This window comes from Netta rufina (assembly GCF_964035555.1).
Source record: "Netta rufina genome assembly, chromosome: 4".
NCBI classification, from domain to species: Eukaryota; Metazoa; Chordata; class Aves; order Anseriformes; family Anatidae; genus Netta; species Netta rufina.
In genome coordinates this window covers 51527422-51551957 of record NC_140127.1, presented here as the reverse complement: position 1 = coordinate 51551957, position 24536 = coordinate 51527422, and the positions used below count along the sequence as shown (strand labels likewise).

At 36.6% G+C, this 24536-nt stretch overlaps 1 protein-coding gene across 1 annotated transcript; it reads right to left on the bottom strand.

The window, feature by feature from the left end:
* Nucleotides 1-8154: 8154 nt before the first annotated feature.
* YIPF7 (Yip1 domain family member 7) lies at nucleotides 8155-22643 on the bottom strand. The gene is made up of 6 exons (XM_084286166.1): nucleotides 22553-22643; nucleotides 20241-20357; nucleotides 19117-19283; nucleotides 17226-17371; nucleotides 12619-12800; nucleotides 8155-8611 (listed from the first exon to the last, which is right to left on the bottom strand). Exons 2-6 carry the CDS (start codon nucleotides 20354-20356, stop codon nucleotides 8449-8451), a joined length of 774 nt encoding a protein of 257 aa, XP_084142292.1. The 5' UTR covers nucleotide 20357; nucleotides 22553-22643; the 3' UTR covers nucleotides 8155-8448.
* Between the last annotated feature and the right edge of the window lie 1893 nt (nucleotides 22644-24536).

Sequence of the window (24536 nt, the reverse complement as noted above, 5' to 3'; positions counted from 1 at the left end):
TTTTATGAGAACTGACTTTAGGCTCCATCAGCTGAGTGCCTGGTAACCTTTAAGGAGTTAAGCGCTCCCCACAGTATATTCGTGAAATGTGAAACTATCATTATCCTCACTGAGGAATCACAAGACCAGATCCTGACAGATGCCTGTCTCTCAAGAAAATCAGCAGGATGCATCACTAAACACCTTTGGGATTCAAAGCCCAAACCACTGCCCAGTGTCCCATAGAAAATCCAGTGTGAGTTGAACCTCTGAGCACAGCCACAATCTGTGTTAACTACTATCCCTTTTCTCTTGCAGACAAAACCTTTCACCCTAAACTCCTTGGGATATTAAAAAAAATAAAAAAATAAAAAAATAAAAAAGTAAAAACTTGTACAAGAAATTTACATAAACGGAATTTTTGTACAAACTGATGCCTATAGCTACACATTGTCCAGATCGTTCACATCTGAATGCATGCCATTGTGTGCCTTGGGATTTGTAGGCACACAGGATATTATTGTTGTTGCCATGCTTTGTGTCTGCATTACAACTTTCTTTATATGTACAGCACAGTTTTGTTAAGCAATCAGAACACAAATACCACTGGTATAGCTAGAAAACACTGAAGTACTCCAACAGCACAAAGTATGTAAACTGTGCAGTAAAACAGACAAATCCTAACAAGCTCATTAGTACCACACTGCAGTGATTACAGAGCAAAATGCTTTCTGGGGTGCACCAGTCGGGCTATACTTAGAGAAAGCTTTGCCATGTTTTAATGCAGTGTTACATCAACTGTGCACTGCTATCACAGTCATATTTTGCTAGTATAAGCTGTTGTGGGAAAGAGGCACTATTCTCTGCTTGTACCTTGCCTAGCTATCATTGTTGATTAGCAGCTAGGCACTACATAATAACGGTGAGGATGAGAATAATAATTATAAACATAAGAATGATGGCCTCATCTGGCTCAGTATCCCATTTCTGACAGTGGCCAAAATTATATTTTTTAGCAAAGAATGGGAGAAAGTGGGCATGCATAGAGTGACTCTTCCCCAGCAATCAGCATTACACATGTCAAATCTGAAACTAGATTCTCTAGGTGTCTTCTAGTGGCTTCAGTTGCATCATCTTCTCTGTTGTAACTTAATGACTCAAAACCAGAAAACCAGGAGATTGTTACTGTGCCTTTAGCATCTGTGCCAGTACGTAAATATTTGTACATGAAACAAACATCCACTGCCCAGAATATGACACCTACCATTTAAGATAGGTGTATATATCTTCAGTACAGTCATTTGAAAGATCTACTGAGAGAAAGATTAAAGTTTCTGCTGAAAGTCACTCTGTTGTATCAGAAATGTTGTCAGTCCTTTGTGGTAGAGGATTGATCAAATCTATGATTATTCAGCTGCTATAATGGTTAGAAAGTTCAATTTTAATTAGTGAAATAGGAAAATGTTTTTCTTTCTGCTTGATCACGTAATGCATGCAATACTTCATGTGGTGGTCCCAGACATAGGACCTGTAAGGACTGTGGTCATGTCAAGAACTTAGCTCTTTGGTAAGCCACAGATGTAGCACAGGAGCTGAACTGCTGTGCATACACATATCTTCTGGCCAAGAGCAGCAGGGAGACAGACAACAGCAATGTGGGTATGCTCTGTCTTAGCAAAAACATCTCCACTTTATTCACCATGCCCAGCTTGTAGCTCTGATGGACACTTACACGGAGGAGATCCTTGCAGCACCTCGAGGTATTCTCAGCAACTGATCTTAGCAAGTGATTTGAGCCTCCACCTCTGCAGCAGGACGTGGTCAATAATCAGACCAGTGTGCTGGAAAGACACAATAAAGTATATAGGCAGTGGTGATGGTGAAGCAAAGCACTCTTTTAAACCTATCACCTCAGCGTCTGCCCTCAGAAATTCATGTGTCTCCAGGGTGAATTCCTCTTTTGAGAAGTGGTCCTTTTTACAAGGCAGGAAGCATTAGGTATGCTCATATCTCAGTCAAAGGGTTTCCTACGCAGTGCCAACAGTTATTCAGCAGCACTCATTATGCAGGTGAGATGTATCGCAGTGCTGCTACTCTGCAACACTCTGCAGATCTCTATGCACCATGTGCACAATGTCTGAAATATAAGCAAATTTATGCTGCACTCATCCTTTCTGTGGTTATTAGTGTCATTTAGTATCATCTTCCTCCAGCAAATTGACTCACCAAGCAAAATGCACAAGTGCACTTTAAAGTGGATCACATTATCACGCCTACTTCTTCTGAAGAGCCAAGTGCCGTTACTACTTTTCACAAGGAATAACTGCCTAAACTATTTCACATTCTGCAGTGCATCAACAGTGTACTTCCTCCATTCAGTTAGCAATTCAGAAGAGTGATTGAACAGTAATGCACAACTATCATATTGTTCTACAATGGGGAGATAAAATCTAATGCATCACTTTATGCCTCTTATATGTTAGGATGTTCTTTTCTGGAGCCTTCTCATCTAGATATGCAATTGTATCATTCCTAAGGTCCTGATTGTATTTGGGGCTTCAAGAAGGTATTCTATTGAATATACTACTTTTATTCATAAAACACACTAGAGGTTTATCTATCAGTACTACTTTTGAGATGACATATAATCCTAACTGCACAGTTAATTTCACTGAAAGTAGACCAAAAGGACTAATGATGGTCAAGTGCTAATGGGATTTTTTTATTTTTTTTTCCAGAAATGTTCTCACATTACTCACTAGCACTCCTTCTTCCTTTGTGTGCTTTATTTTCTAGAAGGGAAGTAGAGCACCAATGAAATACAGCATGGATCCAGACTGTTGAAAGGTAAAGATTATAACTAAAACAATAAACTTGGAACCAGAAGACATGAAAGCTAAATTCAGAAAGAAGAAGAAATTTGGGATAAGAGATATAGTAGGGAGAGAGGCTAAGGGTCAAAAGTGAGAGCAAACAACAATTTACTAAGCTGTAAAGCAAAGCCAGAGCCCTGTCAGAATCTGTATCATACGTTTAGAGCTGAGACAAAAAGCAGCTGGTACTCGAGTAAGACAAGCTGGGACCACTCAAGGTCCAGGGATGAGCGTTAAATAAATTGGAATAAAACAAAGGCACTGTTTTAGCCAGGGATCACATTTTGCAGCCACATATGGGGATAGCTTCATATGCTTGATTGCTACAGCTGTCTCTACCCAGAATTACACATGGGTCATTAGTCTCCCAGGAGACTGACTGTGGTAACCCGGTGGCTCCTTGTTCCTTGATTGCTCAGGAGTGTTTGTCGAGAGGCTGTCAGGAAAATCACCAAAGTATACACTCGAGCTCAGCTCTCAGTGACTTTCAGCAGGACTGACCTTTGTGGCTCTGAAAATCTACCCCTTGTTCTCTGCAAAGTGGTGATTTTGCACGGGGTCTGTTTACAGTTGTGCATGTTTGGCGTTTCTGTGGCCTCCTCACTCATTACCACTGCACTTAATATCATGCCAAAAGAAGATAACAAATATATATTTTTTTCAATTATAACTACAGTGCTGCCATAGCAGAGGGGATGTGTTGTCCAAGGTCTTTATTATGCAGCTGTATGTAGATCACCGTGAATTGCATCATTCATCTAGTTCGGTGGTGCAGCACCAAGGTCATCAGGCATTTTTAAGTTAACGTTGAAACCATAAGTCTAATAAATATTCTTGGTAATCACAGCAAACATATTGTCACTGTTACAGATGTTACTCTTTCAAAATTGCTTGGCAAACATGACTAAAACGTAGCCCTTGTGCATTCTCTGACCTCTCTTAAAAATGCACCATCAGGAACCTTGAGCAGGTGAGATTGTTTAACCACATGAGTCATGGCCTACAGCTAGAAAATCAGTACTAACAGCATTGTTGTAGTTTGCTTAGAATAAACATGCAGGCAGCTAAATTAACATGGAATCAGTGAAGGACAAATTTTGACAGAGAACAGATTTTGAAAAGGAACATATCCATTAGTATTGCCAACACAGGTAAAAGTCAGTTTCATATTACAGTGATCTATTCAGATTGACATTAATTATCCAGTTTATGTTTGTAGACTTTATATAACAGTAGCCCGTTCCTTGCCAATCCAGTGTTTTTTCATTATCTATCAGAAAATACAATAACCACCAAATGCATCATGTCCCTGTGATCTTTGCCATTATGTGTAGTGACTCACCATAAGTCTTATCAGATGCTGCAACCACTGATTTCTTTGAAAGAATGTACATCATCTTCCAGGCTGGGCCACTAGATTGCTAATGTTACGACCTCAGAAGCAGTGTCCAGAACTTGTTGCAGCTTCACTGCCTTGCAACCTATCATATATATCCATATTTTTGGCCAGCAGACATGAACAAGCCCACATCAGTTTGACCACTAAATATGCTCCTGACAGTAGGGGAGGAAAAGGAAATTCAAAGCAGACACAATTTATTGAATTTTGCCTTCACTCATAGCCATTATGGATATGAATAAAGGTCAGTAATTCAACATTACTGCAAAATTCACTTAAGCTCATTTAGTGGACAGAAAATGCCATCATATAAAGACAGCTGTTTAGCAAGGGACTAAAATAAACATGGTGGCATGAGAGGTCTAGGACAAGACACAGCTGTCATGTCTTGTTCTCATATGACATATTCAATGCAATCGTGAAATCAGTTTCACTGCTTTTGTATATAATCCTGTGTATATATATATATATATATATATATATATATAAAATATCACAGAAAACATTACCCTTTGTCCCTTTGTTAAGGGAGCTATTTCACCAAGAAGTGCAGCATGTGCCCAATTTACTGTGTCAACAGCTTTCAATCGTCAATTCAGTTCACCAACAGTTAAACTATTCTAGGCCTGCGTTATAACCTTTTAAAGATGATATCTGACAAGATGATTTTTGATAAATAATAGGACCTTGTTACTACTAACCTGGGCCTTGGCTTGCCAAGGAGACCAGTTCTCTGGATGCAACCTGATGATTTGTCAGCTGTGGCTGTTCAGATACCCATTTTACCATCACTGCATACTCTGAGCCAATGATACAGTCTCCCCTTACTCACAATATGCTCACTTTAATACTCTCCTGCATTTTGACACAATACAACAGCAAAATGTTTAGAGTACAGCAAAATGCTGCAGGCTAGTTTCTGAGGGTGACCTTGAAGACATCTGGCACACAGCAAATGCGATAGAAGACAGGCAAATACTTTGTCCTCTGTACCACCTGGGTCCAGTGCTGGTACCACCATTTGAAAAAAAAATAAAATAAATAATAAAAAAAAATAAAGAAACTAAGTCACAACACATTTTTGTGTAAAAATCTCACATTCAGAATTGAACTTTCATGTGCATGCTGAGGAAAATAAAAAAAAAAAAAAAAAAAAAAAAAACATAGACCAGCAACTTTCCCCCTCCAAAACTGTATTTCTTTTCCTTTTTCTTTGAAGCTTATGTTTAAGTCTTCTGTTTTTGTAAATTTTCAGGGTGGGAAGCATGAATTAAAAATCAGTCTTTGACCCATTACTATTTTATAATCCTCTCTTTGGCAAGTTGAAAGCAATAGCTTGCCAGGCTTGTATTTAAATTTTCATGGAATGATGTGAGGGAGTGAAATACGATGGCCTAGACAAGGTACAGAAAAGCTAGGTGGCAGTGGGAAGGCCTGCTCAAAGAGATTGTGTTACTGAATATATATGTTTTGAACTGGTTTTATTTTAGATCAAAATAACATTTATTTTACAGGAAGTAACGGCTTGTAATAGTGACCATAATATTTTTAGATTGAGGAACCACAAGAATACTGGGGCCAAAAGCAGCACCATGGCTGTGTTCAACTTCAGAAAGGTGAGCTATGTTAAAAAGAGGACTCTTGTTTAAAATAAGTCAAGGGAGGATGGCTAAGAGAGTTATATCCTCACAGGTGCCTCATGGGTGGCATAGAGACCCCTGAAGGACACCAAGCTGGGAGGTAGCACCAGTGCATATCACTTGGTGGAAATATGTTGGGAAAAGGTAAAAGGAAATTAGCATGGCTAATGAGTAAAGACAGAGAAATAATTAAAATTAAGAAGCTAGTATATGAAATGAGACAAATGTATCTTGGTGACGGAAAGAAAAATGTTATAAATTCTGAGAGAATAAATAACAAACAACACTATAGCTAGACTAGCATTTGCTTTGTAAATATAGTGGGAAATTTTCAAGGTGCTCATTTTCTTTGTAAGTAATTTGACCCATCTATGACATCAAAACACAAAATGATGGCTTGATTCACTGGTTCTCCTGCCATTCATATTATGTAGATTGGGATGAAAGTGAATATAAAGTGCTGTAGAACAGAGGCATTTTATACTTGTTTTAGTCTGTATGGATGGTAATATGAAGCGTGGAACAAAAGTGGATCTAAATGTTTCTCAACAATTTTTTATGAACTCCAGAAGTGAAGCCATATCAATCTTTTCCTATTCAGAAGTAAGAATGCCATTAGTGCATAGTAAATCAAACTGTCTGATTTTATAACCATACCCTTGAGTCACTTGATGTGTTTTTCTGCACCTCATTAGTGGCAAATTTACTTCCTAATGCAGCAGGGCCAAATCTGTTGTGTTCACATATGCTGATCTTCTAAATTCGTGATGTTCCCACTTATATACAGCTAGATCCTGTGTAGTTATATCCAGAGTTTGCTAGGGTATATCCACAGTTTGCCAAGGTTATATGTCCAGCATTACTTCTCCGCACCTGTGTTCCTAGCCTTGCAACAAAGACATAGGTAAATGCAACAAATCCTTTTATATAAATGAGTTGTGATTTTTAAGGATTGGTTAAGTACACATGATCTTTTGTTTACTTCTTAAGACCACTTGTATGAATTAATTCCACTGGAGTTTAGTACAATGAATTCCAAAAAGGTTTCCACAAGCGCTCTTAAAAAAAAAAAAAAAAAAAAAAAAAAATATGGGAGCAATGGGAAATATTTTTTACCAAAGGCACTTTCAATTCAGAAACAGAATCACTAGTATGAGGACAAACTGATTATCTAACTTACCTCTGACCTGAAAAGGATGAAAAAGATTAGGAAGAGAGTTCTTTCCACATATTATTGAGCAGCTTCTTCATGTTAAGCTTCTGCATAAGTGCTTTTGCAGTACCAGGACTCTTTTACTGAATCATTGGTCCTCTGTCTAGACAGAGAAATATTTTGCAGGCATTTCACTTAACAGCTCAAAATAATGACTAAATTGGAGAATAATTAAAATCATAAAAATATTAATCAAGAGAGAAGACACACTAAAACACTGATGAAATAGTCTGCTGCCATTTATTTCCTTCATATTTCCCTTTATTTCATTTATTACTTTTCCCTAGCCTTTTCTACAGCTACATTTATTTTCTCTACCACCGCCTGCTGGATTTTTCACTTGTTATGACTGCACTCACATCTCTGTTTCCTCTGGATGGCTTGATACTTCTACTATTATATTTTGAAACATCATCTTGTGTATTCTGTACTTGATTGCTGTTATAAAAATGTTGGGTTCCTGTAATACTGAAAGCAGCAAATACATGGGGGGGGGGGGGGGGGGGAGGGGAGGCAGGAGGGCAGATAACATTGTGGAGGTTTGTATTTTGCTTGCTTAAATACAGTTCTGCCTTTCAGCAGACATTTTTAGGAGCTGCATTTGCTTTGTGTGGTGCTTTTCTGCAGTGACAGCAGGCGGTGGTTTAGTGGCAATTCTAAAATGTAACATTACTGTACATTAAAAACAGTACAATAATGTTTTGGACAGCAACACCTCTTAAAAATAAAACAAGATGACATTCCTAGTTTCCTTCCTCTGTTGTAGCAACCTGTTCTTCCTGTTGCTTGAACAATCCTTCAACATCACAAAGCAGAGCCACTCACTCTTCTGTTAAAAATAAAAATAATAAAAAACATATAAATTCAGTAACATTATTAATAATCATATAAGCAGTTTTTTTTTTTCTCTCTCTCTCTCTTTTTTTTTTTTTTTTGTGAAACAAATGTGTATTTTCACTTGATTTACTAGGTCCATTAAATATTTGCATTATTGCTTCCAGTTACTCTCTGCTTAATATATTAGATATATTAAACATTTAGAAGACAACATATTTTTAAAAATTAACATTTATTTATTTGTTTGCTCTTAGTACCTTCTCAATACAAACGTTTTTCTCTACGCTGTAGGATTTTCAAAACATCAGCAATGTAGTCATATACCTGTTACTTATTTTTTTATTATTATTTTATTACAAGCCATTAGGCAAATAAAAGGTAAGTTGCATAATCTAATTTTGTTAATAGAACTTAATGCAATTCTAGGCAATCTAAAAATAAATAAATAACCTTTTACCCCTCCAACAACCATAAACAAACTGTAATAAGGCTATCAGAAAATACACTTCAGAAAACTGCCAGAAGTGCAAAGAGTCCATACAGTAAAGCACATGGGTATGCAATAAGAAGCTGCTGTCCTTCCATGGCCAAGGCAGAAGTAAAAATTTTGGACGCTGACAAACTGCACCATCCAATAATAAACAGGGCTAACAAAGTTCCCAGGATCCCCCTAGAAAATAAAAAAAATAATAATAATAAAAAAGAGTACAATTTTTAGCACATGTAGTATCAAATCTTACCAAACTTAGAAACTCAAGCTCACGTCTGGCAACTCATTACTGGTAAGGCTGAAGGCAGTGGCAGAACCAAGGACTGACTGACATAACAGAAGTCCAATCAGAAAATAAATAAATTAATTAATTAATTAAAATATTAACAGGTAATTTCTTCAGTGTGGATAAGAATAGCAGCTTCATCAGTCATACTGATGGAAGGAGAAGTGTATTTCCAGGTAAGTCTTCTGGGGCTCCATCAGATGCAGCAGCTGAAGATCTTTTTTAAGTTAGTGAAAATCTTATAGCAGCCAAAAATCATCAAGCAGAATTTGTTAGGATTTGTAATGGCACTACAAACCTAGTCTTCTATCGGCAGCCTGGTGACCTGGAAGCAATATATTTTTGTAATATGTGTCAAAGGTTTGAAGCGTGTCTCAGATTCCGAGGCGCAGCAGTGTGGCTCTTAAAGACTTACACCCTGGCTGACCATACAGTAGGTGTCAACTGGCTCCCAGGAGAGAGTCCAGCTGGTCTTTTGCTCATGAAGAAATCCTTCTCCACACTGTGGCTTTCTACACGGCCCTTTGGTGACAGCTGAGCTATTCTGAAGTTAAATTTTGCTGTTTCTCAGGTGCAGGGTGGCCAGGAGAACTGATGATTATGGGACTGTGGTCAAAAGCCCACTGAAAAATTCCGGCAGATTATAAAGACCTCACTATTAAACCCTGTAGGAGCAAGACCATGCCAATAAATAATGTTTCACATATGCTTTATTTGCACTCTGTATTTCCAGTCTTCTTCTGTAAAATGCATGAGCTCATGCGTGTAACATGCTGCTGAGGTGCATAATGAGATCTGCTGCATTACACACGTTCACTGTGTCAATCTCAAAGACCTTCAGAATGAATGAACCTTTGCCACTTGCTAAATGATTTCCTGGTGCTCTATTCTTTCAAACCATCAGCAAAACAGAAGTAGAAGTGAGAAACAGACTACATATACCTCCTTAGGCTCATTTATCAAAAATAATCTCCACTAATCTTGTTATTGCATCTAAACCATGATGAGTAAAGCTCTCCTTATTTAAGGACCTCAGTTTACTTAATGCAGTTGCATCACATAAAATTATACTACACTTCTTGGCAATACAGTTGCCAGGCCAATACTTGGTGTTCTCAACTCTTGTGACTTTGTGGGAGAAAGGAGAAAACTGATTTTAAGATGACTCAGCACCTCCTTGCGACTCCAGCCCATTAGAAATAAAACATTAAAGACTGTGTGGTTTAGTATTCTCAGCTGAAGTGTTCTTTTATACCTGTAAAGTGGTATTCAGGGAAATTAGACTGGGCCCTGAAAACCAAGCCTCTGCTCCAAGTAGAAATTCTACAGTGCTCACTTAAACATCTAGCCAGAAATTCAGAGCTGGTATGGATGGCTCTGTGAGCAGGCACCCATGGTGTCAGAGGGTTAGGATGTAACAGGAACACACTGCCCAATGATAATTTTCAGCTAGTATAACGTCTGTTTATGGGGCTATCACTTGGTAGCATAATTTAGAGCTGTGGCTGTTCGACCACGAGGCCTCTCATGGTTTGTTCCAGGACTGAAAGTGAGCAAGGATGGAAAGGTGACATAAAATCATTTTGCAGCCGAGATATGTCTGTGCACTTATATATTCAGTCCTTGATCTAACAGTGATTTAACTGCCAATGGGAATGGTCTAGCTTTAGCAAAGAGCATGTGTCTGGTGTGTCCATGAGGCTCAAATCCTCATGCACAGGAGAGGGACAAGAAGGAGGTATTGTGCTCACAGTGACCAAGAGGACTGAGGGTGTAATGACATGAAGGATGAGTTGGGGTCGGCAGACATAAGTGGTGCCTCTCCACTTTTCTCTCTCACAACTTTCAGATATGGTCACCACACGGGTCCTTTTCATCAGCTGGGTCTAAGAATTCCTTTTGCCTGTTTTACACTCACTTCCTTCACTGTTTAGTCAAGGAGATGCCATGGCTAGTCTGTTCATGGATTTGATAGTGAAGACTTACTCTTTTTTTTTTTTTTTTTCCCAGGAAAAACATGTTCTGATATTTCTCCCAAAAAGGTTGCCTAATCAGCTTGGGCTCTGATATGATATGAGCATACATGTATATAGGCACAAGTAAAGCTCTGAGGCAGTCTGTTTCCACACAAGTCTGAATAACAGAAATGGTCTTCTATTTGGTGCCATTCAACAACCAACATATGTCAACATGTTTCATTTTTTTGCTTCATTCCTATTTAACACTGAAATAGCTAATCATAAATACCACAATTGTTGCATTACTATCTGTCTTTGCATTTGAAAAAAAAAGATCATTGCTGTATCTCCTCTGCTATTTTAAATAACTTTTAAAATTAAAAATAATGAGACATTGGATTTAAAAGTTGCCACTTGATTTTAAAAGCCTTTTTGGAATAGATAACCTCAGTACTTGCTATGTTCAAGCAGTTTAATATAGTGAATGAGAAAGGACTGGAGAATGCTGTAGACAGCCACTAAACATTCATTTCAGAAATAATGGCTTAATTTTGTAAAGCCTACCTCAGTACACTATTTATGGATTTTCAAAAGATGTGTTTTCTCTAAATTCACAGCATTTTACAAGCAAATAGTCATGCTTGGGAATTCCTTGTATAGACAACAGTACCCTGTGCAGTTCTAACAGCTGGTTTCGAGTTAGCCCCATCTGTCCTATGATTACATATCAACACCTTTTATTCAGGTGGATTATTAAACAGGTTAATCAAGCAAATATGGGAAGCGTAGGAGAACAGAGAGTGAGTGGTTTCTTTGGTGTCACTGCTGTCCATCTTGTCAAGGACAGCTCAGAAACACTTGAATACACGGAATATGGTCAGGCTAACCCATCATAGCACTGCAGAAACATGCAACAAGGATTGTGTTAAAATCTTGATACCACTATATCATTTCTTAAAAAAATAAACGCATACATAAAATTGCTGCTTTACCATATAAAACAAGGTCAAAACAGGGTCACCTTCTTGCTCAGCAACTGGTAAGTCCCATAATTTGCAGACTGGAAGGTTTAAAACTTGTTCAGAAAGACTGAGGAGGAAAACCATTATTAACTATGTGTTAACTACAAAAAAAAAAAGCACTGCTCAAAGCCTTCAGGCAAGACCTGGAGCTTCCTTGTACTTTGCTGTATGTGAACAGGGAGGTCAACAATCTGTATCTCAAGAGGTTTACAGAATGAGAAGAAAGGAAAGGCTTGCATGCAAATTTCCTAATTCATATGTATATTACTGAGAACTCCTACACACACACACACACACACACAAATACATACAACACTGCATTTGTTTTTTTCAAAGCAATTATACCATTACTATTATGACTATTATATCTTAAGCGTTTGTCCTAATACTCCAGATCATTAAGGGTTGCCTGATTATTTCATTCTGTCACACAGAAGTCAGTCTATAGAAGGAAAGGAAATACAAGGATGGGAGCTTGATACTATGAACAACAACAACAACAGCAAAAAAAAAAGGATCAGGAGAACCGGCTATATAAAACCAAAGTCTGTGAATTGCTTTTAAAATTGATGCTGAGTTTAGACACTGTTGGCTCTTCAAAATAAAAAGCACATTTGAGGCTGCTGCAAAAATCAAAGTCACTCTCGGTCTAAGTGGAAAACAATGGATTTAAGAACTTTTATTAAAATAATTTTATACAACCTCTCTCAAACACAGACACCCCACCCTCTTCCATTTTGCCCATTTTCATCTATTCACACATATTTCATCTATTCACACAGAGAGAGAATGGTGTTTTTCTTCAGTAAAACTTGGAAGCCCAAATTCACTAGACAACTATTTCCAAAACTTTTTGCATGACACTAGCCTTCTAACATTCTGTGCTTCATATGAATCCTGCTGCCATGCACTGATACTTACTGTAGTGAGAAGACAACTGCAGCAGTGGACAGAATCACCATGGGTAGCAGGCAATATCCCAAAACACTTGCAACACAGCCATGTGAGACTCCAGAGATGCTCATCAGGTTCAGTAGTGCATGTATAGCAAGGCACCCAATGGCACTCACACCATACACATAGCCAAAGTGAACTTTTCCTGCCTGGAAAAAATATAAGCAAGTAAGTGTAAGAAGTGAAAAAGAGATTGAAAGATGGTGGGCTGTCAGAAGGCAAGCACTAAGTTTGTTCCTTTTTCTTTTTGACAATCCCTTTCTCCCCACTTTGCCTACATTGGTTCAAATGTAAATCATGACTGCTCCTTTTGGGTGATTTTTGCATCAAAAAAAATTTCATCAAGATGAAATTGTGAGAATGCGCTTGTCACTAATGTAAAGTTATAAAGCTGTTTCTCAGTCTTACTGTCTTTGGACTCTGAGGTACAACATGAGTTGGTTAGAGAGCCTTGGAAAGGTCTAACTTGGAACAAACTGAGAAGAAATTATGGACATGGAAAACACATTTTTCCATTAGGAAAAAAAATCTATTCTTTACAATTTCAAAGATATTAGAAATTAAAATCTTTACAATTTCAATACACAGGGCTGTGGAAAAGCATCCTAAGTAAAATGATAACCCCACTTACTTTATATGCTTTTCATTTTATTACAGCTTTAAGCAGGCTTTCAAACAAACAATCAAAAAAAAACACCTGTGCTTTTTTTTTTTTTTTTTTTTTTTTTTTTTTTTTACACTACTGTAGTAGTAACTGTCAGCTTGTGTTCTTTTGTGCTTCAGTGAAAGAAAAATTCCCCAGGTGTTTTGTTGTTGTTGTTTGGTTGTTTGTTTTTCTTCCAGGTTTTATTCCTTTGTGTGAGTTTAGTGCCTGTGAAAGGTACCAGTCTGACAGCCTGGAGCCTGATGTTCTATAATTTATACACAAAACTAGTACAACAGTGGCCACAACACCACCAATTTCTTCATCTGCTGCCATAGTTTCAGAGGATCACCTCCAGACATGAGAGCATTGCTCACTCCCAATAGATTGTTAAATCTTTTCCCCTCTCTTCAAGGTTCTAACAAATGAACTACTGAATGCCAGGTATGCAATACTGTGATTTTAACATCTGTACATCAGAAATAACCAGTGATCTGGGATAAATATGGTTTTGTTCGTTTTGTCTTAGAACTTTGTATCCTGAAGATAACAAGCATTTATGAAGGAGATAGATCAAACCTGGGGCTCAGCTCTCAACTCTGTACTGTGAAATAAACTCCTCAACTTAAAAAAGAAAAAAAAAAAAAGCTGGTGGCAGTGGTGCATCATCTCTTTAACACATAACAATACATATATACACACTTAAACCACAGGTGTGTTTGTGTATACACCTATATATTGCACATGTATTGCATAGGATAAAATGCATGAGAATCAAAACTAAGACAGGTTCCCAGCTTTAAATTAATTTTTTAGTTTAGGGTTGGATTCTCTTGTGACAGATAAGGTGGAAATATTATTGAAGATTTTTACTGGTTTGGAATATTTCCAAGTATCTTCTCCATGATGGTTAAGGAGGATTGAGAGGATCTACTCATCCACGTGTTTTAAATAATCCTGGGGGAAATCAACCATTTTTGAGAACCTTCCTTCTCTGCCCCACCTTCCTATATCGTTCTTTTGGTGGGAATCGATCACCATCTGCCAACAATATTTGAGCTGGGCAGATATAAAGCAATGCAGAGGAGAGAGCCTAATGTAGTGGTGACACAATATTGGAAGTCCTAAAGTTGCAGGTTTGTGCCAGCTCACTTACCAAGATAAGTGCCTCAGCTAGTAAGGCCTGCCACTCCATCAGCACTCTCACCCTGTAGTTCGACTCAGCCTGGCTCATTGCTGAACTCTCCTCTGGTTCCAGTCCTTGGGCTGAGGTTATGTACAGCCAGGTTGCCCATATCCTCACATTGTTCCAAGTGCTGGCCTTTCTCCTGACAGTGCATGCCACCATAAAGCATGGATAGAATAATCCATCCCTGAACTAGCAGCATAAGAAATCTTATTTAGGTACAGAGTCCTTTGCTTGCATTTCCATACTACTGGTCTAAAACATTTAGGAAAGAATTGTTCACCAAATAAAATTAATGACAACTAGAGAAGGTGTGGAAGAGCAATACTAGCTCAGACTATCTTCTGCCACAATTTCAGTCATTAAAGTTTTGTAGTAAGCATAACATCTGCAGCTGTTTGGGGCAGCATTTACTATCAACCTACTAAGAAAAGCTCTGCCTCAAAGAGATACAACTACTGTAAGCTAATATTTTAAGCTGTTTGTTTCAGTGTTTTTAATTATTCCACACAGCACTGTTTAGCAGCTTAATCTAAGACTACCAAATTACCGAGAGAGGGATGGCAGTAGCAGGAGCAGCCAACTGAAATCTCCACTTGGTGCAATGCTTGATTTGTGGTGCAGGGAACCAAGAGAGTGAAAAAAGCAGCTGAACGTGTTGGTTCCGATTCTCGCTGTTCCTAACTTATGTAAATTCTATACTGACTCACGCACATGGGAATACTCCCAGTTCACAGCATTGTAAGCAAAACCCGAATCAGGCTTGATTAGCCTGGCAGGCTTTGATGAATTGAAAGCACTAAATTTGTCCTGCACAAGGAACAAGGTTAGAAGAAAGTCAGACCTTGTTTGCATCTGCCTGGAGTGGGTACTGCTACTCTTACTTTCAGGGTATGGAGAAGACCGATGACAAATGACTATGTAAAATGCAAAGCATGCTAACTTTCGCACTGCTGTTGTTTTTCTCCCTGCAATGGGGCTGCCCTGCTTGCTGCCAGCATACAGAAGACCAAGTCTTGCTGCCAGGTTAACAAAGCCTTTCTCCTTTTCTCTGTGTTTCAGAAGTAGTGCTACTGTTTGAAAAATATCTTTGCATATTTTTCAAAAATTAAAAAAAAAAAACACCTAAAAATAAATTATAAATTATTTTTGAAAATGAGCTCTCAACCAGATTATATTCCTGCTGTTATGAAAAAAGAATTCTTCAAGTACAGAAGGACATCATGTTGACATGGCTGAAGAGCCACTTTAGTATTCAAATGTATCCAAAATAAAAATGAGCAGCATGAATTTATAAGATGGTGGTGGAAATCTCATATACATTTTTCTGTGAAGTTGTGGCACAAAAACACTAGACTGTGTCAGAGGAGCTCTTCTGACCAAAAGCTGGAGTACTGAAAATAGTTGTTTTTCTAATGACACTTAAAATGTTTAATATCTTAGAATAAATATGGTAATTAAAATGCTTTATTTTGATTATAGTAGTTAAATATTCATTACAATATTTCACTGTCCATGAAGAAAAATCAACAGCAACTGTCTTTTTTTTTTTTTTTTTTTCCTTTTTGCTTTCCTTCCATCCTCCTGGCTATAATCAATTCAAAGCTTTTCCCATTATGCCTGTCTTCTCTGGCTTCCTACCTTCTTTTCCCTTTATTCCATTTCCTCCTGATGCTTTTACCCTTTTAAAAGATTTTTATTTTTATAGGGGCATAAATACTAACACTTGCCTTTTATATTGCAGTTCTCACATTCAAGGTACTGGACTGCCATTACAAATTGAGTAAGAACTTGCAGGAGTCTCCTGATTCAGCACTATTTATCATACAGGAAATGGAGAATTAGAGTCCCATTTCTCTCACCTCAGTTGTTAGAGCAGCAAAGCCCTTCCCAGAACAGTCCCATCTTATTCCAGTCCCATCTTATTCCTGTCAGACAAATTGTTGCCAACAATCAGAGCTGTACTTCAGCAGCACTGTAAAGCCCCTGTTGTCAGTGATAAATAGATGAATTTGGAGTAGTGTACAGTCTCTGTTTCAACATTCCTCCTGTATGAAAGCTCTATTCATAAAGACAAAAGAGGCTAAATCCAGGCTATCATATTTGTTTTTGTAGATGATATAAAAAATGAATATAAATGAAGAAAGTGATAGCAAAATTTATAGAAAGGTATTGCAAATTTGAGGGGGAAATGGAAGAAGTTTCTGTTTTCTTTTTGGAATTATTTTAGTTACATAAAAGTATTTTTGATATTGATTTCTGAACTCCCCAGAATAACCATGAGGGAAGGTAATTTAAAAACAGTAGCAAGAGCATTAGAAAAACTGGTCTGGTGTGCCACACCTTTTTATTCCCTCCTTTGAAAACTCCCTGTAAGGTCCTATCTAGGTCACACTGCCATGTGTCAAGTGCTCAGAGCCTCTCCAATATATACACAGTGCAAATCTGTCCTTTGTTCATATCAAACACACTTCCCTCTCGTTCCCCCTCAAAAAAAATATATATATATATATATTATTTCCACTGTAAGTGATGTAATACATCACTTCACTTGTATTACATCCACATTACAATTAAGCATTATGTACTTTAAAGCAAGGAGACCTTTTATATAAAATCTCAGGACAAATGGCAGCAAATGACTCATTTTATGCCAGTACTACATCTTCTGTTATTTCACATACATTATCACCAAGGTGTTATCTTGTTAGAAGAGGAATCCTGTAAATTTCTAGCACATCCTACCAGCAGCAACGTTGCTCCAAGGGCCAAACAGAAAACCATAGGTCCTGTGAGGTCCGTCTCATTCATAATGCTGCCATCTGCAGGTTTCATCGGATTTAGAACTGTTAAGGTTTTTTGCCAAATATGCTCAAAATTGATCCCAAGTTCTGCAATGAGAAATTCCATGACATTTAATTGCTTACAAGAAAACAACACTTTTACAAAAACTCATTACATACCACAAATCCCCAAAAGAACAAAACAAATTAATCGCTTTAATGAAGATAATATTGTAGGATGACATATACTGTAGTATGAACATGTTGTACCTGCTCATCCAGTATATTTGAGAGTCAGCTCTGATTTCAAATTGGCAATATTTATTACATCGAGTGAACCAAAAAACGCCTTTAGCATTTTGGAGTTAATATTTGTTTTCCTATATATATATTTTCAAACTTATATATATATAAGCTACACTAAGTCAGATGTTGAAAAATATGTTAATTAACAGTAACTGCAGAATTCAAGATACCCTGAAACACTGAAGACACAGATATATGCTTTAATTCTGGTAAATCTGACAAGATATGTATCTTAAGCCTGAAGTGCCAGAGGCACTTAAAAATGGCATTCTTCCCTTCAAGGCAAGTTAATAATTCTTCGTAGACTGCTTTATAAGCTTTTTGCATTTAAAAAGTAATTACTGAGAACCCCTGAAAAGAGAACAAAACTCTTCCCCATTAAAGCCAATGGGAATTCTGCCACTAACTTTACTGGGGCAAAGATTTCTCTTAAAACTTCTGTGGAAACACTTCAGCTTGCAAGAACAATCATTTTCCTTAAGATGCTCCAACAAGGAAAAGCTAGGTTCAGAACTGGGTGCCAGAATTACTGAAACTGGCAATGTGTTAGAATTGTTTGGAAAGTTAAATCTTTACTTTATTCCACCAATTCATCATTTCAAGCTGAGCCAAAACATTATATAAATAAAGTTGTTCTGTATTAAAATGTTTGTCTTTAGTCAGATTTAGTTGGCACACAGTCATGAACATCTCTGCAGCACTGTGGATCAGAAGCAGTTGTATTTCAGCATCCTTTTCACAGGGTGAGCTGCCTCTGGAGTTAAACACTTGGAGAACCAAGAACTGGAGGTGTAGCAGCTACCTGTTTCAAATCAAATGATCTTGCTATTTTTAAGTGTTTAGTAGTATTTTTGAAGAAGCAAAATATTCATTTGTCTTCTAGAATACAAGAGCAGGCTGCATATGCTCTTTTTATATGATCCTGAAGTAATCACCAACAATTTCTCTCTCTCTCTTTTTTTTTTTTTTTTTTTTTTTAAATTTAATGCAGTACCAGTATTTTGTAAAGTAAATGATCATCTACAAATCAACCACTAACAGTAGGATGGTTCAATCATCATAAAGAATGATATTGTTCATGTAGATAAACGTTCAACTAATTGAAGCTGAATGCAGCTTTTTCGATTTCTTTCCCACTGAAGCAAACTATTTAGCATCTTTGAACTATTAAATTTATGACTAGATATGCAAAAGAAATTGTTATTAATGTTTATTAATTATAGATGTTCCAATATGCATGTAGAGTAAACACAGATTGGAGAAAATATTTGGAAATGTGAATGCAAAAATTGTTGTTATGCTGTCATCTAGTGGTAGTAAAGTATACACTCTATATGTCATAAGAACAAATGAATCCCCTCAGATCTCAGAAAAGAAAATGTAGGCTTGGGGACTAGGGACTGATGACTGAATTTCATACAGGCTGCATACACAGAAACAAGCTTAAGAGCCAGGCAGGGTAGTTCTGCTGTAGATGCTCTAGTGAGTGATGCAGGTTAGCAAACAAAAGCACATGTACATGCATCGTCCTTAGTTTTATTTTTTACCTTCTAGCAAAGGAGGTTCCTCGTCAAAACCATCAGTGTAGCTAAGGTGAGAGAGTGTGTTGGGACTGTATGTCGGTTGTAAAATCTGACCCGTGTAACTCTGAGAGGGCAGAAGCATTTCCGAGGGGACAAAAGCATTGGCTGGAGGTTGGTCTCCTCTCTGGCACCTGAGACAAGAAACAAATCGCAGTAAAACAAGTAATGGCAATGAGCAACTTCATGGCACCTTAGAATTGCTCAGCTGTGTGCCATGACTTACATTTTCAACTATTTTCAATAGTAGCACAGATACCAAAACTTAAGGGGTTAGAAAAGGTTTAATTTTAATTTTATGACATGGTGAAAGTCTAGATGATCTGAAACTTCTTCCTGCTCTATTTTCTGCGATTCCCTAATTATTATTATATATGATTTTATTTCTGTATGACCAGAAGGCACAGGGACAGCTAGAGCCAATCTCTCATCCTTTAACTTCCATCTCAGTCCTTTAGCATTCTTTGTTTCCTTAGATTCTTTGTTTCTATTCTTTGTTTCCTTAGATTTTCCAGAAGTGAGATGCAGGTTCTGTAGAGCACTACCAGCACAGGCAAAAGTGACTAAAGAGCCTTGGCTGTTTAGCTTTAAGCAGTGTTTTTTTTTTTTTTTTTTTTTTTTTTTTTTTTTTTTTTTTTTTTTTTGTTTTGTTTTGTTTTGTTTTGTTTTGTTTTTTTCTTGCCAGGATACCTAACAAGACAATGGGGAGGAACGCTGTTGATTTGACCTGGTCTGTGCCATTTCAACTCTCTGCAAGTCCTGAGACCAGCCAGATCCATCAGTTGCTGAACAGGAAGACTGTAGCAATGTCCAGACTCCTGCAAGTAGAAATCTCCTTAAAGGGAAACTCAGAACTTCTTTTCTTCAGTGTCCCTCTCCCAGGGACAGAAGTCACCAAAAGATTTCAAAAAAATATATGGAAAAATGAAATAATGGGATTCTTTCCATTTGTCTACTGCATTTCTATTTCTCCCTTAAAACTTCAGCTGTGTTGATTACACAATCCTTCTGTTGCAATTGCATGCTTTTGTCATTAATTTCATCTGAATTTTTAAATATATATACATATATGTATACATAAGCATACTTACTTTCTTCTTGCACTAAGATTTTCGCTAGACCCATAACTGTTGTAACCTTCTTCTTGGTCATCTATGGTGTAATTGGACTGGTAAAAGTCACAGTGAAACTGCTCAAAATTTGACATTCTGGTGAGAAAAAAGATGGTGAATATTGATAAAATAGTATTTTGAGCAAGGAAATATCTATGTTTTGACCTTTCCTAACCTGAAAAGGAAATAGTAAACTTAAAAGTTTACTACTATAACTAAGCCACAAACTCAAGAGAGGTTTTTTTTGTAGAAACTCATGATAAATTGGAACTTACAAAAATGGACTCTCTATTTTTTTCTTATATAAAAAGAGAAATTAAACATCTGTTACCACATTACTGTATAAAAAATTTACATAGAATAAGAATGGAGAAAGAAATTTACTCCAATAACTACCACTTGACATCCTGCTTTGTTAGTGTTATCAAAAATTACTTAAGTAATTTTGAAAGAATGCATATCGAGTAAACTCTTATTTTAAACCCTTCATTTTCTTATTTTAAAATAAAACTGTGGTCAAGTCTGAATGCTTACAAATTTGGGGATTTAAGAACTATTTTAGTTTTTAAAACCAATTACTATTTTTATCTTTCTGTGTTTTGCATTGTTACATATGACCATCTGAAAATACTGGGGAAAAAAAAAAAAAAATATATATATATATATAGTCACAGAAATTGTGGTTTACTTTCAAGGAAACTGTAGCTAGAATATTAAGAATACCAGGGAAACATTCTTACTGGTTAGCTACATGACTTTGAAGAGGATAGCATAGGAGGATTGTGTATTAAAGAAAACAAGAAAAGATGTGGTAAACACATCTTTCATTCCTGCTGACCCATACTCAGCTCTGTATTCACAGGCTGATTAGACTAAGACAGGAAGAATTAGGCTGTTTTCTCTTCTATGAGGTAACCTAGGATATCTTTGAGGACTCACTCTTGTACATGAGGGTCCTTCCTGGTTTTGAACTATTTTAATTTTGCACACAATGGGACTACATTGCATATCCTGTGTATAGGCAGGACTGGTTGTCTAGGTCATAAGTAAGCAGCATAAGAAATAAGAGGCACATTGGCTCTTGAAAACATCAGGTACCTTTGCTTTCATAGTCATACAGTGTTTTAAATTGCACAGATGTTTTAGTAATTCTTAGATTAGGTTTAGCTGTTTCTTATGTTATTAACACAGCTAACTATAAATCCACAGAACATCATCAAAATTACAAGGTATACTAAGATAATTAATTCCATGCCCTGAGTAAGAGTATCCATAAGATTAAGAACTGACTCTGTTTTACCTCATTTTTATCTTTATGATGGTCTTTACTTTTACTTCACTTTTTTTATTATTATTATTTTATTTTATTTTATTTTACTTTGTGCTCATCTTTAGTCCCTCACATCAAGTGGCTAAGATCCCCTTGAGCCTTCAGACTTTGGTGTTTTAAGCAAAGTTCTGAGTGGGACCTTTGCCTAGATGTATACATCTATAATGCACAGATGAGGTATGTGTTTCACCAGTTAGCTAACATTTAAGTGGATAAACTCTGAAAACATATGAAGCTAAATGACCTGACTCATAACCATAACCATGTATGCTTCACTTAGATTTTCACGTACGATATTACTGTCCCCTAATATTTCCTCTTTTCATTACTTTTGTCTTCTTTTCCAACATCCCATATGCCATTGGCCAAACACTCTTTTCACTTTTAGTGCATATCTACATTTATCAGGTACATAGTGCTTACAGAAAAGATCTTTGCAAATCTGTTTGTAAGGTAAAAGTTACGCAGATTAGTATTTCATCAGGGACCTTGAATACTGCATATTAAAGTTTCTAAACTGTATTCCATAGTCATGTTAAATCTGTGGTGTCCTAATTTCTTCATTTACCTGGAACATTCAAAGTAGAAATTAGACTTATATAATATTATTTTCTTTACTGCTGAGCAATCATGCAGGATTTCTAAATTTAGGAAAGAAAACAACTTCTATATTGTAAACATGAATTACTGCAAATTAATTGTACTAAATTATTGACTGTCATTTTATTTGTAATTTCAGACCAATTATACATTTGTTTAATAAAGATTTTACAAGGAATATATTTAAAAATTGTAGTTGGTACTTCCAGCCTAATAGTTCAATTACAGTAAGTCTCTAATGTCCTTTGCTATCACTATGACGAATTAAATAATTACTTAACTAGGTATGCTGCAATCTGTGTGGTACAGTTCAGAAAAGATAAAAGTTATTTTCAAAAATGTTGGGGCTAAGGTTACTTACTTTTTAATGTATTCGATGGGAACTCCAGTCTGTTGAATTTACATGTTGGAAAACACCTAAAATATCCTCTTGCTTTTAACAGAGATGAGCTTAGTTCTATTTATAAGATTCTAAATTTGATCGTTGAACAGATGCATGCAAAGGAAAAAAAAACACACAACCTGTCAATATCATGGACAGCATTTAACAACACATGCAAAGGAGCTAACAACAATAAGCACAAAGGATAGAAATCTTAAAGGAAAGCAGAACAAAATGAGCAAACTGTGTTACATATATTTCAGCCCAATAATCTAGATTGCATTTTAGAGCTTCTTCATTATGTAGGTATTTATAAAGATCCTGCTAGAGCCCTCATAAGCTAAGCTTTTAGACATTAAACAATTAAAACAATACATAGTATTACCCCTTAAGGTAGTAGAGTAAATATATTTTTAGGGGGAGGGGGTATGCTTCTCGCAGTTATTCCTGTAGGGTATATTTTGGGCCTTGCATATGTAGCCTTAAAGCTGTTCTTTGTGGCTGGCAGAAGGACATTTTGGTTGTTGCATGCATCTTGGAGGGAACATGATGCTTGCTGGGACCATAACAGCAGACAGAGAAAGAACAGAAGTGTTTAAAACACAGGTCCATCCCAAAGTCAAAGGCACATCGAGACACATTCCCCTGCCCCACTGCTTCAGCCCTAGGGTTGAAGAGGGTCTGTCACAGCACAGCACCCACCACACCACAGTTGTGGCAAGTCTTCATTTAATAGATGATGAACCCTCTTCATTACTATTAGAGGGCCTTTGATTGTACAGACATGAAAGCCTAGTTAATTTTATTTTTATTTTTTTCTTCCCCACACAGCACCCCTCCACTTTTCTGACCCATTATTCACAAAGCCTTAGGAACTTCTCTTCTACAGTCCTAACAGCTAGAAAACCTACAGCACAAATTTTGAAACAGTACTTAAATTTCAAAGAAAGCTTTCTATTTCCAGATACTTTAATACCAGGTACTCAACCAGTCATAACAGGTGCTGCCTTTTTCACTTATTTATTGGATAGTTTCTCAATGAGCACTTAGACTGGTTAATTTAAAGAATGGGGCATTAAATGGGATGCATTATCAGACCATTAATCTGTGTCTCAGGTGCATACTAAATTCTGTGAGGTTGAAGGCCAAATGACTTCTATTTCATTAGGAGAATAATCATGCCCTGTTGGTACATGACCTACAGACAATTATAATATAGGTGCATTTTCAAAGAATCAAAAATGAAGTATACTAAGTTTTAATTCAGTACGTATCCCCAAAAGAAACCAGAACCGAGGGACAGTGGTAAGTAGTAAAATAAAGCATCTATTTCTGCTAATTTGGGGGTAAGTTAACTATGGTATTTGTTATAGCTGTTGTTAAGAGTCCCTCATGCTGTTAGTTTTTTTGTCACGCCATTTCCATGTTGCTGTAAGGTGAATTTTCAGTTCTTAGCAAATTGTTAATTTTGAGAATGGTTAATCATCTTTATTTAGACAGTAGTGTTTAATCTTATTTATAACAAATTAGGGTGGGGAATGATAAAGGATTAGCTTCTACCCTTGGGGAAGATAATTCTTTTTTTTTTTTTTTAATTTTATTATTAAAGGGATAGAAGAATAAAGAATACTTGCTTGTTAGGGTTATGCCTCTGTAATTACAAATAATGGTATGGCTACTTTTACTACTTTCAATTAGAAGCAGCCATACAAATAAATAAATATGCACATACATATATGTATACATGTATACAAATATGTGCATACATATATGCATACTGGCTGCTAGATAAGGACTTAGAATAATTACCACACTTTGAAGAAGGAATAGCAATAGGAAAAAAAATACAGTGACTGGGAGAAGGGACTTGTTGAAGAATATTTTAATAGCTGTCTAACATATAAAAGTTAAAAAAGAAAGCCATGGGTAGATTTAAAATATACATATTTTGAGAAAATAAAAT